General features: G+C 44.9%; 1 protein-coding gene across 2 annotated transcripts in view; it reads right to left on the reverse strand.

The window, feature by feature from the left end:
* The window catches only part of PRKAA2 (protein kinase AMP-activated catalytic subunit alpha 2), a 28678-nt gene extending 16092 nt beyond the window's left edge, over positions 1-12586 (reverse strand). The window contains exons 1-2 of one of the 2 annotated variants that reach the window (XM_054038050.1): positions 12478-12586; positions 345-486 (exon numbers count right to left, since the gene is read on the reverse strand). In XM_054038050.1, the coding sequence (XP_053894025.1) occupies positions 345-486; positions 12478-12571 (236 nt within the window). In that variant the 5' untranslated portion in view covers positions 12572-12586. The remainder of the gene's footprint in view (positions 1-344; positions 487-12477) is intronic. The other variant, XM_054038051.1, reaches the window with a different exon arrangement.
* Between the last annotated feature and the right edge of the window lie 2173 nt (positions 12587-14759).

Genomic DNA, 14759 nt, shown 5'->3' on the forward strand with positions numbered 1-14759 from the left:
CTTGGTAGGTTCAGGACTAGAACTGCACGAAGGCAGCCTGATCCAAAACCCTTTGAAATCACTGATTTCAATGGGCATGGGACAAGCCCATAATGAACAGACGTCTCAACTTATTTGCAAAAAATTACAAAATGTCTTGAATGAATTATTTAAGAGAATATTAATTAGCTGGCTCCTTTCACTGCTTCTCAAAATGGAAACTTACTATTTCACTCTTTTCCATCTTTGGCAAGTGTCATTTAATTTGCTAGTAAAACAGAAATGCATTCAAGAGCATTCCCTCTGACGCACCACAGAATTGAAATGGAATCTGAACAAAGAGAAGCAGTAGCAATAGTACTTACAGTTTGATAATATGAGGGTGCCGAAAGAGTTTTAGGTTTTGAATTTCTCTCTTGATTTTCCCAACCACATCCAAACTCCGAATTTTCTGTCTATTTAAAATTTTTACGGCAACTTTATGTCCTGTCAGCTGGTGTTCTCCAACTAATGGAAAGAGAACATTAGTATGTCACTAAAGAGAATGCAATGACCTGTAGGAGTAATTTAGCTTACTGACATAGGTGGGTTCTGAGGGAACAATGGGAGGAGGGTCATAATGGGTAAATTGTCTGAAAGTTGGGAACCAGAGGCCTGCGCGGGGACTGGTGTTTGGACTCGATGACTAATAAAGGGATATCATCTCTAGGTTAGTGATTCAAGTCCAAGCCACGTTGTTGTCACCATCTGCAGATGACTCAGTGGCCCTGTGTGAAATGAGTCTGGTGATCTCAGTCCAGGCCCCAAGCCTGGATTTATGACGTAGACACAACTGACCACTTTACAGAAAGTTTCAGAGGCCACAGCTCTGATGGACATGGACACTATGCAGTCAGAGAGGCACTTTTCTGTTTCTGAGGCACTTTTTCCATGCACTCCTATGAAAGGGATGAGCTTATGGAGCCTTCAAAGTCCTCCCATCCTCGCCCAGGATGGAGAGAGTGGAACTGAGCATTATCTATGAAGTTCTATACAGAGTGCTCACTGAACGTCAAGCCATTAGGGAGGTGAAAGGATGGAGTTAACCCTGTCTCTCCCCTTATGTTGCAATCCTTCCCCTAACTACAGATATTTTTAATCCCTCCTATGCTGCCTTCTGTTTCTAACCACATTAAACTAAAGCTACTTTCTCTCGCCCACAAAGCCCTGCATGTATCATACACTGGGATTTTCCAAGCATGCCTTATCGAGCGCTTCAGTAGAGCAAGCCAAACTCTGCTCTGAGTTGTACTGGTCCAAATCACTTACATGGATGGCAGTGGTGTAACACGATAGGAGAATGTGGCTCAGAGTTTTTAACTTAATGTGAAATTTCCCAGCTTTTGTCAGTTTAAGCCAGCCTCCTTCTGTCACCACTTAATGTACTACTTCTTGTGAGAATTAGAAAATAACATAAGAACATAAGAATGGCCGTACTGGGTCAGACCAAAGGTGCATCTAGCCCAGTATCCTGTCTCCCGACAGTGGCCAATGCCAGGTGCCCCAGAAGGAGTGAACCCAACAGGCAATGATCAAGTGATCTTTCTCCTGCCATCTATCTCCACCCTCTGACAAACAGAGGCTAGGGACACCCTTCCTTACCCATCCTGGCTAATATCCATTAATGGACTTAACCTCCATGAATTTATCCAGTTCTCTTTTAAATGCTGTTATAGTCCTAGCCTTCACAACCTCCTCAGGCAAGGAGTTCCACAAGTTGACTGTGCGCTGTGTGAAGAAGATCTTCCTTTTAAACCTGCTGCCCATTAATTTCCTTTGGTGGCGCCAAGTTCTTGTATATGGGAACAAGTAAATAACTTTTCCTTATTTACTTTCTCTATATTACTCATGATTTTATATACCTCTATCATATCCCCCCTTAGTCTCCTCTTTTCCAAGCTGAAAAGTCCTAGCTTCTTTAATTTTTCCTCATATAAGACCCATTCCAAACCCCTAATAATTTTAGTTGCCCTTCTCTGAACCTTTTCTAATGCCAGTATACCTTTTTTGAAATGAGCAGACCACATCTGTACGCAATATTCAAGATGTGGGCGTACTATGGATTTATATAAGGGCAATAAGATACACTCCATCTTATTTTCTATCCCCTTTTTGATGATTCCTAACATCCTGTTTACTTTTTTGACCGCTGCTGCACACTGTGTGGACGTCTTCAGAGAACTATCCATGATGACTCCAAGATCTTTTTCCTGATTCGTTGTAGCTAAATTAGCCCCCATCATATTGTATGTTTAGTTGGGGTTATTTCTTCCAATGTGCATTACTTTACATTTATCCACATTAAATTTCATTTGTCATTTTGTTGCCCAATCACTTAGTTTTGTGAGATCTTTTTGAAGTTCTTCACAGTCTGCCTTGGTCTTAACTATCTTGAGCAGTTTAGTATCATCTGCAAACTTTGCCATCTCACTTTTTACCCCTTTCTCCAGATCATTTATGAATAAGTTGAATAGGATTGGTCCTAGGACTGACCCTTTGGGGACACCACTTGTTACCCCTCTCCATTCTGAGAATTTACCATTTATTCCTACCCTTTGTTCCCTGTCTTTTAACCAGTTCTCAATCCATGAAAGGACCTTCCCTCTTATCCTATGACTACTTAATTTACGTAAGAGCCTTTGGTGAGGGACGCTGTCAAAGGCTTTCTGGGAATCTAATACTTATTAGCTGCTAAGATGCATTTAGTCTGAATGACAGATTATGTTCACATTCCATACTCTGGACTTGATGACTACTCCAATCACCCTCTCCCAAACTGTTTTCACCATAACCAAGGGATCCAGTCCTGAAGGCCTTACACAGACATCTATCTTTGCAAAAGCTTAATAAACACTTAGTAGAAATCTCAGAATTTACCCCTGATAAAATAAGCAGAGAGACACATGTTCATGCGGCCTCCAGGGGAGGGCTGTCTGGAAAAGAATTCCATTTGGCAAATATTATTAAAATGTAAACATATTTTTTCGTTCTGCATTAAAACAAAAAGTAGACCTTTAAAAACTTCGGTGAGTGTGAGATAATATGACTCTCACCCTTCCCCTAAGAACTGACAATAACCCAGTGGTTAGGGCCCTCACATGGGAGACTGACACTCTGTTTGCTGAAAAATTCCCAACCAGCTGTAGTTATAGTGTCCTCTGGGGAGTAGGATGCCAGGAAGGGACTTGCCTTTACATAGGGCTTCCAGTTCTTCAAGGGAGAAATTGATTAATACAAGGTTTATGTACCACTTAAGCCTTAGGCCTTGTCTACACTACAGGGGAAATTCAATCTAAACTACGCGATTTGAGTTACATAAATAGCGTAACTCAAATCGACATAGCTTAGACCTACTTACCGCAGCGTCCACATTATGCGATGTTGACAGGAGATGCTCTCCTGTCGAATCCCCCTACTCTTCTCGATCTGGTGGAGTACAGGAGTTGACAGGAGAGCGGTCTGCAGTCGATTTAGTGAGTCTTCACTAGACCCGCTAAATTGGCCACTGATGCATCCATCGCCGCTCGTCAATCCCCCCGGTAAGTGTAGACAAGCCCTCAGTGAACTTACAGGGCTTAAGTGGGACTTACGTGATGCATAGGTCTTAAACTAGCCCTCTGTACAGGGGTTATGTTCAGCAGAAAGATATAATCAAGAATAATGCCAAGGTCTAGACTGTTATGTAGTCTGGTGTAGATTACTTTCCCTATAGAGTCTTAGCACACAAGTGCTAAAAACATATAAACAAAAAATACTGAAAAAAATATGTCCCTGAAGGGGCAATCTGTCTCTGTGGAGCTCATATCCAAGGCTAAATTGCAAGGATTTACAGCATGTAAAGATTAGGTTAATCAGAAATAGATATACATAAATCACGGGGGAGAATATTTATTGTCACACAGGGGTAGAATAAATCTCAAATAACCTAGTCTTAAAAATAGAACTTTACACACTTAAATAATTATATGCAATCCTCCCGCTGTGCAAAATAACAGCAAAGGCCAAATTCTGCAGAAGTCTTTACTCAATGGGAGTTTCCACAGTTGTGTTTCTTGGCTCCTGAATACTGCAGTGGGAAACCAGTTCTTAAGACTTGTAGTAAGCCCTGATTTTAGGGGAGATGCTGCTGCTGCAAACTTTAGTACATTCTTTAAAAATACAGGTCAGAGAGAAATGGGTTGGTGTTGTTTGTCTCCTATTGAGCACATTGGGACTGACTTTGCTCTCAGTTACCCTCAATTTACATCAGTGTAATTCTACTGAGGTTAGTGGAATCACATCAGATTAAAAATGGTGTGTGAGAGCTTAGAATTAGACCCACTCCTTGCAATTGAACAGCCTGTGTCACAAAGTGTTCTGTGTATATGAAGCCAAAATTATAACAAGGAAGCTCCTTGCATATCATAGCAATAATGCCTCTGGCATTAACATTTATGTCGCAGTTTACAACTTGAAAGCCTTTAACACCATTTTTTTTTGCCCATAATTTTAGAAATGGTGAGGAGCCTGCAAAGACTTGCACATGCTAAACTTGACATAGAGTGGGTGGAATAATGGCTCAACTGATGTTAACGGGAGTCTTTCTTGACACTGAGACTTCAAAGAGGCCAGAACTTCAACCTGAAAGTTATCCCATTGCAACTCACAGCATGCAAACATAAGTACCTGTATACATTTTTGCAGGATTGGTTAATATTTTGCTTTTAGCTTCATATAGTTAATTACCATTACATAACATCTTTCCCGTGCCTATATTAGAACACATGCCAAAAACTAGTTTCTTCCATTCCTCTCTGTCATTTGCTGCTACTTCTATCTGTTCTATGGCACAGAGATGACCTGTTCTGCCCTCCTGGCTAAGAGGTCTTCTTCAGGTTTCTCGACTGCCCTCATTTCCTTACACCAGTACCTTCATGTGGGAATCTGTGTGTTGGTACGCCCCAGATATGTCCAGTGCATCCTTCTGATTCTGGTGGCAATGAATGAGCCGATAGTTGGTGATTTCTCAGAACTCTTCATTGTAACAAAGTCTTTCCAGCCAATGCCCAGAATCTTTCGCAGACATTTATTTTCAAAAGTATCTAGTTCTCTGTCTACAATTTTTAGTAAATACCCAGCTCTCGCACCCGCAGATGTATCTTAGCACTGAAATTATGTTTGAACTGAAAATTCTCAGTTTTGTCCTGATGCTACATATCCTTAATTACCATAAGTTTAGTAAATGCTGTGGGTGCCTTTTCTATCACTGATGTCACTTATTTTACTATCTTCCATAGGAATCAACTTTAGTTAAATCTTTAAAATAAATCTATAGTTTAATAATTACATAACTAAGGAGTTCTCTGTATGAAAAGAGATCCAAAATTTAATCTAAAACAGGAGGAAACCAATGAAACCACTGACATATTTTAAGAGATTAAAATCACTACATTTTTAAAAAGCTGATTTATTTCTACTTGAGAATTTGCTTAATGCACTCTAATACGTATTTTCTAAAATAATGCCTTAATCAGCGGTTTCTATCTAACAGCATTGGATTACATATAGTTACAAAATGGTTAATGTTTCTTATACTACATTAATAAGGTGGGGCACAGGTGGGGGTTTTGTTTGTTTTGGTTTTGATTTTTTTTTTTTTTGATTACACTGAAAACTTGCTTACAATAAACACAAAGATACAGTGACATTCGTAATCAGGGAAGCCACATAATAATCTGAAGCCCAAGACAGGGAGTAATAACTGTTTTATGGATAAACCCTGCCATTAAATTATTAACAGCATATCATTTTAAAGGCTTTAAACAGATCACTAGAAGCACATTGCAGTGTCTGAGTGCAAACTGAAGCAGAGCATGAAAATGACAGAGCCGTAACGCTGTTACCATTCTGGGTGAACGAGGTCATTATTATTAGCGAAGAGATAAGCACTGCCAGAGATTCTTTCCTCAATAAGAGTATCCCAAAAATAAAACACTTGAAAATAAAAGTACCGCTTTGCATGTCCATTTTAATGTTTTAAATATTATGAAGAGTAAATGGAACTGCAATATGCTACAGTTTGTATTATACACGCAAGTTAGGGATTTAACTGTGGGCTGAGGTAAACAGGGTCATTCTCATTGCGCAGTACATAGAAAATACCAATCATCAGTATTAGGAGGCACCTTTGCATCTCTTGGGATTCTGGAAATTACAGTTTCCCAAGGATTGCTCTGATTTACAGCATCCTATGCCCTGCTGCTTATGGGCAGCTCTGTAGCCCAGAATTTCTAGAAAATGCTATGCTAAAGCAACCCCCCTTCTACATTTGCGAGGGAGACAGTGTATGGCCACTTATGATGACCCTGCACTGGGAGAATTCTCCCCAGGCCCTTTGTGGCATAGTTCTGGAAGGAAGTCAGTCTCTCTTCCAGCCAGGGTTAATGTAGCATGTACATGGAGTACAGGTTATATACTCTGATGGAGAAGAGGGGGAGGCGAGAAAGGGGACTGGAATAGAGCACATCAATATCTATAGACCTTGCATCAGGGATGGAAAAGCCCCCAGGACATATGATTTGGCAGGACAATAGAAATCCCACATTTAAGGCCTACAAATCACACACCTCAACAGTATGACGCACAATAAATAATACTTTGCATGTGCTCATCGAAGAGCCTTCCATTGGAGAATCTCAAACCATTTTCCGATATTAAAGAATTATACCATGCCACATCTCTTGTGGTCAGTAAGATGATAGAACTGCTTTAGGTGGGGGAAACTGAGGCACAATAAAGTGAGGTGGCTTGGTCACAGTCATGCAGAAGTGACACAGCCAGGAACAGAACCCAGATCTCAGCCCTGTGTTCAGCACAGTCTTTTATATACCAATGACATATTATATTCTACTATGTATTTACATCACTCCCATCCTCACTCATAAGACTAGACCAGGCCTGAAAGACTGTATTTAAAGAAATAATGCTACTGAATAGCTTATCTTCTTTCCATCCCTGAAAAACAACACGCACCTTTGCAGTTTTTAAGTTCAAACACATTAATAATTAAAAATAACAGTCTGCTTTGTAATCCATCTTTTGCTTACAGTAAGCATTAGATACAGAGATATTATTGTTTCACTCCCCAGTGACTTGTTAAGCCGACACGTATGTCTTGAGAGACAAAGAGTGACTATAAATTGCCTTTTAAACACTTCAGGTTTCTAATGTAGCTGTTTCCAGCCAGAGGAATCTTTCCATGCTGGAATAAACACACTTTTCTGCCCTGTTTAGTAGGTTGCTGTGGCTAGCCTTCATTTTATCTCTGGTGGTTAGTTTGTGTTCTGTTCTTTCTAATGATTTTATCTTAAGCTACTGGGTCTAGTTGGGAGTCTGTGTTCCTCTCCACTATACACAGTGGGGAATAACTGGCTAGGAGGTAGTACTGCTGAAAAGGATCTGAGGATTACAGTAGATCACGAATTGAATATGAGTCAACAATGTGATGCCGTTGCTAAAAAGGGTCGTATCATTCTGGGTGGTATTAACAGGAACGTGATATGTAAGACATGGCAGGTAATTATCCCACTCTAGTTGGCACGCGTGAGGCCTCAGCTGGAGAACCGTGTCAATCCTGGGCCCCACCCCTTAGGAACGATGTGGACAAACTGGAGACAGTCCAGAGGCGAGCAACAAAAATGATAAAAGGTTTAGAAAACCTGATCTCTGAGGAAAGGTTAAAAAAGCTGGGCATGTTTTGTCTTGAGAAAAGAAGAATGAGGGGGCCCCTGATAACAGCTGTTAAGAGAGGTTATAAAGAGGATAGTGATCAATTGTCAGAGGCTGTTAAAAAGAGGACAGTTCTCCCTATCCACTGGAGGTTAGTCAAGTATTAATCTGCTTAATCTGCAGCAAGGGAGATTTATGGTAGATACTAGGAAAAAGTTTCTAATTATAAGGGTAGTTAAGCTCTGGAATAGGCTCCAAAGGAGGTTGTGGTTTCTAAGAAGAGGCTGGATAAACACCTGTCAGGGATGGTCTAGGTTTACTTGGTCCTGCCTCAGCGCAGGGGGCTGGACTGGATGACTTCTTGAGGTCCCTCCAGCCACTTCTGTGATTCCATGTTGTGGAAGCTGTGAAACTTGTTGCTCACAGTACATGAACAATTTTTCATACACTAATATTAGAAATAGGTTTTAGAAATGTCGATCCTGCAACTAATTTCCCCCAGGTTCTTGGGGGGGGGGGAGGGGAGGGTACTTGGAAAAAGTGATGTGATATGGAAGGAGCAGCAGCTCCAATGTACACTCCCTTGAGAACTGCAGAAATCCCCCAGCACCATCACGTATGCAGAGCTTCACAAACAGGGGAAAAGCTAGAAGCAGATGGTGTGTAGCACATTCCCTTTTGGTACCTGGTGGTTGTCTGCTGGGAAACCTCCATGAAGTAATGTTGCTAGAACTCTGCTTCACGCCTCCCCTCCCTCTTAGGAGTGAGGTGAGCAGTAGTGGGGTGGGGGATTCAGCCAGTGGCAGCAAACCTTCTCAGAAGCATTGGCTGCCGGCCTTACTACATGCGTGGAGGGGAAGACCATCCTTAGGCCTGGGGGGTAGTGCTACTTTGACGCACAGATCCTTGGGGTTGGCAGGATGTACCCCTCCACGGGATCACAAAGCCCCCCCTTTGGAGGGAAAGGTGTGGGGATACTCCACAGAGGAGAAACTCAGAGATTCTGATGTAGTCTTTCCTCCTAAAGAGAGGGGCCCAGAGGGCCCAAAGACTCTAATACTCCTGGATTATCAGCATCATGCCATTTTTCAGTGCACTTCTCCCTTTATTTTATTACGCACGTTCAGGGCCTGATGCAAAGCCTGTTAGAGTCAATAGATGCCAAGTCAAAAGTAAATGTATAGTGTTACTCTTCTTAAGTACCTACTTCTTCTTTGAACATTGCATTATTGTCAGCGTTTGGCAAACATGCATCGTAAGCGGTTAACAAGGCGAGCGTGGAAGAGATGTAAACAAAGCTCTTTCTAAAAATGGCCCTTTCTGATTTAGCTGTTTTTGAGCAGAAAATAGTCATGAAAAGAAACAATATTTCTCTTGCAATAAGTTGCACCAATCGTGAAAGTTTAATGAACGCTGAAGTCCCCAAATGTCCTAGCTCTCCACAGAAACTCCATGAGCTTTACCTCATAGGCACCTGGGTTTCTCTGAAGCAGTAAAAGTCAAAGCACTTACTGCTTCTGCAAGTACTATCGCTGGAACACAAGAGCTTATGGGACAGCGAGAGAACTCATTTCCTATTATTAACTTCCCCTCTCTAGACCCTACCTCTACCCCCGATTAAAAAGAAATTGAAGAAAAACAATAAAACGTGTAACTATCAAAGCTGCCCCAATTCTTCATCATAACCATTTGCTTGTATGTTATATCACTATCCCCTACTTGTGGCTATTTTGTCAGCCCTCTGGCACAGGGTTTAACTCTGCTCTGTTTGACCAGTGCCCAGGACAATGGAGCCGTGATCTTGGCTGGGGCTATGGGTGCTGCCATAATATGTTTACTGCCATTATTAATTACTATACTTTTGCCTACACCTAACGAAACCCTGTGACCTGTAATCTCACTGTTGTCTTTGACTCTTCTCACAACTCCTTCTAGCCACTCAGCCCATCCCATCTTGGATCTCTTGCTGAATCCTGTTACCTCTTCCTCTTTTAACTAAATTCCAGTCCCTTCTTAAAACCATCCCTCATCTTCAAGAAATCCCTTCTTTTTTTCCTCCTTGATAATCCCCACACCTTTTCCCCTTCTTAATTATTGTGTGGTAGCTTATGTTTTCTTATCTTTGAAGAGTATACTTTTGGGGGGCAGGAACAGTGACTTCCCTAATGCACTGTGCAAAGTGACAGTGCCAGATCACTAGGGTTATTAAAAAAAATCAGCCTGAAAAATGGTTGTAAAATGACTATACATCTCATATTCTGAGTGAACAGGAAATAATTATGCAAAATATATATACGCTTGAATTGATAGCTCATAATATATCTAATTTCCTTCATGTTTCTTGTTAGAACATAATGATTACAGGCTACTCTACTGCCCATTAAATCAAAATTGCTATAATTTAGCACACAAAGAACACACCTAGTTTAATCTCAGTTTGGAAACCATAAATCCACTTTGCATATGCCAAACTCCCACTAGAAAAGGGGATGGTGTTTTAGGCACAATACTGAGAAAAATTATATGTATAAGGCACTACTCCATGAAAAGAACTTTTCTTAAATCCGAATTGGTTACATTGCTTTAAACACGTCTTTGGGAAACTGCTGGCTGTGTCTGAAAGTCAGGATTGACTACAGTAATGATTTAATTATTTAAATGGTCCCTTTTTGCCAGGTTTATTTATCCTGACAACTCTTTATTCTGGGCATTTGGGATTTGTTGAGTGAAGAGGAACATTTTTTTTTCTGAGAGACCAGATGAATTGTGTATTTTTCTTTGGTACTGTTATATGAGAAAAGTCAAAATTCGACTTAACGTTCGAATTAATAGGAAAAAAAGAAGGTGCATGTACTTTTATTCACAAATCTTTCAGACAGCTGAGGTAAAGCTTGTATCTGACTTGCAAGTGCCAGGTGACTTCTGACTGATCACGAATCAGCCTCTGCTGTAGGAATTCCTATGTATAAATCAACCCTGACTCCCTATCCCTTCTGCTACAGTTCTCAACCCAAAGCTGCTTTGATTCTGGGAGTATGATGTATTTAGGGATAGGGAGAAGAAATCATCTTTGGCTCTTGCTCACCACCCCTATTCCCCAACATGACACCTGTTACATCTTCTACAGCAGTGACACAGATGGAGCTCAAGACTGATACATATGACACAACAAATGCGAAGATGCTGGTCGTCAGTGCATAGCTAAGACAGATCCCTTCAGTCACCACTTCGTTCCCAATCTCCTCCATACGCAGAAATGAACATTTGAACACGCTCTTTTCTTACCCACAGGCAAATGAGGAATGTAAAGGTCAGGGTTAGAAATGGCTGCATACGGTTATTAAAGAGTGGGGGTTGCTTCTCCCTGAAACCTCCTGCTCGCGCCCATTCAGCATTCCTCTGACACAATTACCCTCTTCTCTCCAGGAGTAGCTTGCTTCCCCGCTCTCCACCAGCCCCACACAATATCCCACAGGCAGCAGGGACGCTCCAGCTTTAGGAAGGACACATACCAGGTGAAGAGGGAAGCATTCAGTTCTTAAAGTTAACACCCACTAGGACTAGAGTGACCAGAGAGCAAGTGTGAAAAATCGGGATGGGGTAGGAATAATAGGCGCCTATATAAGAAAAAAGCCTGAATATTGGGACTGTCCATATGAAATTAGGACATTTGGTCACCCTAACACCCACATTCTTTTGTGTGAACAATAGGCAGGGTATCATTCAGCTGTAATCACCACACCGCTGCCCAAGCCAATTCTCTGCAGCATGCCTGGCTCCCGCAGCCTGGGACCTACGTGGCTTGACATTGTGCTGCTGCCTCAACATGCCCGTGGCAAATATTTCCAGCCTCGGTTGCCAGGTCTGGTTCCCTGCACAGGAATCCCAGTCACGGTGTTCTCTGGCAACAGTAACCAACCATAAGAAAGCCTGTCCCCTGCCTGTGGCTATGGCGAGGGTACCAGGCGTGCATAGGGGAAGTGGATTCCACACACTGCCCGCCTGGCCTGGTTTACGAAGGGCAGGGAAAGGCTGCACAGCGGAGGGAAGGAAAGAGGACAGGCGGTGGAGTGGTGAGGGTGACACTGGGAAGAGGGACTCACATAGTACATGCCTACAGGTTCCACAGGCCTCACCTGTTGCACTGGGCATAGGTGAGGGGCATACAGGGGGGAGAGGGAGGGATAGGACTTCACACAGTGCGTCCATGAGAGGGAGGGTGCAGGCCAGTGGAGGGAACTGGAGGGATGAACGATGCATGCACTGGTGGCAAGAGGGACACTGCGCTGTGCTTGTGCCATGGGCAGGGAATCGGAGGTGGCGTATACTGGGGCAAGGGATGGGGCTGCACGGCTGGTGCCCTGGGGGAAGGGAGCTGGGGGTAGGGTGACCAGATGTCCCGATTTTATAGGGACAGTCCTGAATTTTGGGTCTTTTTCTTACATAGACTCCTATTACCCCCCACCCGTCCCGATTTTTCACACTTGCTGTCTGGTCACCCTAGCTGGGGGGCTGCAGGGGCATGCACAGGGGACTGCCCGGTGCGGGCCCTGGGGGAAGGGAGCGAGGGGCTGCCGGGTGCGGGCCCTGGGGGTGGGACTGGGGGAAGGGGGCTCGTCTCTGCCCAGTCCGTGGAGCAGAAGCGAGGGGCTGCTTCCAGCCCGGCGCCGCTGCTCCCGGAGCCGGGCGATCCCGATTCCCCGGCGCCCCCTCCCCGGGGGGCGGCCGCCGCGCCCAGCCCAGGTACTCAGCTCTTGACTTTGCCGAAGGTGCCGACCCCGAGGGTGTCCCCCAGCACGTAGTGCCCGATCTTCACCCGCCCGTCGTGCTTCTGCTTCTCAGCCATCTTCGCTGCGCGCTGCCGGAGGGACCACAATGCAGCAGGGCCGGTCGGGCGGGGGGGGCGCGGGCAGAGGGGCGGCCCGGGGCAGGGCGATGCCAGCCTGGGCGTGGGGGGTGGCACGGGGCATGCACGGGGGGAAGGGGCTGATGGCGTGGTGCCAGGCTGGGGGAGGGGCATAGCGCAAGGGCAGGCCGAGAGGGAGGCAGGGTGCATGGTGCATGCACGGTGGAGGAGGGGAGGGTGCCAGGCTGAGGGGTGAGTGCCAGGCTTGGGAGCGGGAGAGGAATGGCAGAGTGTCAGGCTAGCAGGGTGCATGCACGTGGGAGGAGGGGTGGGTGCCAGACTTGGGAGCGGGAGAGGAATGGCAGAGTGTCAGGCTAGCATGGTGCATGCACGTGGGAGGAGGGGTGGGTGCCAGGGTGGAGGCTGGGCATAGTGCAAGGGCAGGCTGGGAGGGAGGCAGGGTGCATGGTGCATGCACAAGGGGAAGAGGGGTGTGTGTCAGGCTGAGGGGTGGGTGCCAGGCTTGGGAGTGGGAGAGGAATGGCAGAGTTTCAGGCTAGCAGGGTGCATGGTGCAGGAGGAGGGTTGGGTGCCAGACTTGGGAGCGGGAGAGGAATGGCAAAGTGTCAGGCTAGCAGGATGCGTGGTGCATACACAGGGGGAGGGTGCCAGGCTGAGGGGTGTGTGTCAGGCTTGGGCGCGGGATAGGGGGAGGAGGGGTGGGTGCCAGGCTGGGGGTTGGGCATAGCATAAGGGCAGGCCGGGAGGGAGGCAGGGTGCATGGTACATGCACAAGGGGAGGAGGGGTGTGTGTCAGGCTGAGGCGTGGGTACCGGGCTTGGGAGCGGGAGAGGAATGGCAGCGTGTCAGGGGCGGGAGGGAGGCAGAGTGCACAGTGTCAGTATTGGGGAATGTAAGGGGGGCGGGGAATGATGTCCCTAGCCTCTGTTTGCCAGAAGCTGGGACTGGGCGACAGGGAATGAATCAGTTGTCGGTTACCTGTTCTGTTCATTCCCTCTGGGGCACCTGGCATTGGCCACTGTCGGAAGATAGGATACTGGGCCAGATGGACCTTTGGTCTGACCCAGTATGGCCGCTCTTATGTGCCAGGCCTGGTACTGTGACAGGGGAGAGGTCAGTGTGTACTTGCTCTATTACCAATTGCCTAGCCTTAAACTTGTATTCAGGTGCCAGTGTTTGATGATCAGTAGCACCCATTTGTCCAAGCTTTAGCCATAGTTTAATAGACTGGATGTAGGCTCATTCCTGTCAGCTGGACGTTCTATTAGCGTGACAGAATAAAGATGATGCACAGGAAGGGAAACATGATTACTAATCAGAAATCAGTGCAGCAGCTTTGCCTTCCTTGCCCATTGATTCATGTTGCTGCCTTCTTCAAACCACTGCCCTGGTGCCCCATCCATGAGCACAACAAATTTTAACATCCTGTCACCACATTGAAACCTGTGTCCCTTCTTTGTTGCCTCCCCGTTGCCAAAATGCTTCATGGTTTCTCATGCAATCACAGCCAGGCTTTCGTCCACACAGCCTGACATAGGCCCTGGCCACAACTAAGTCCCTTTTGCAGACCCTCTTCTACTTGCCCTGTATACAAAAGCCATATGTGTTCTTCCCTTTCCCCTAATCTCTGCCAGTCCTGAGGCTGTGAGCTCCTTGGGGCAGGGACTGTCCTATTGTGACAGGCTGGAAAGTGCCTCGCATCTAGTGAATGCTGCCATAAACAAACCAATAATAATAAACATTAGTGAGTCTTTTCCATTTCAGCACTGAAGCAATCAGAGCTAATCATGTCATATAATAATAGATAACAGCTGTTTCAAGTAGGCTATTTTTACTCATTCTTGTTAGAATTGCTCTCAAAAACTAGACAGAGAATTTTAAACTCACCATTTATAACCCAGACTAACCACCTGAAGGCTATGCTTATTTACTGCTAATTATCCTTTTCCCTACTGACGACTTTCCCTTTCTTACTTAAAAAACCAACAACAACCTCACGTTGCAGAGTAAAAGAGTTGGCAAGCAGGCTATGTAGGAGCTTTAGATTAACAAGACTAATGTCTTCCTTTCCTTCTGAATCTTTTGGCACCTCCTGTAGCAGCACCACCCTCAGGTTGGTTTAAGACCGGGGTGGGCAAACTTTTTGGCCTGAGGGCCACATCTGAGT

Source organism: Malaclemys terrapin, chromosome 8 (assembly GCF_027887155.1).
Source record: "Malaclemys terrapin pileata isolate rMalTer1 chromosome 8, rMalTer1.hap1, whole genome shotgun sequence".
NCBI lineage: Eukaryota > Metazoa > Chordata > Testudines > Emydidae > Malaclemys > Malaclemys terrapin.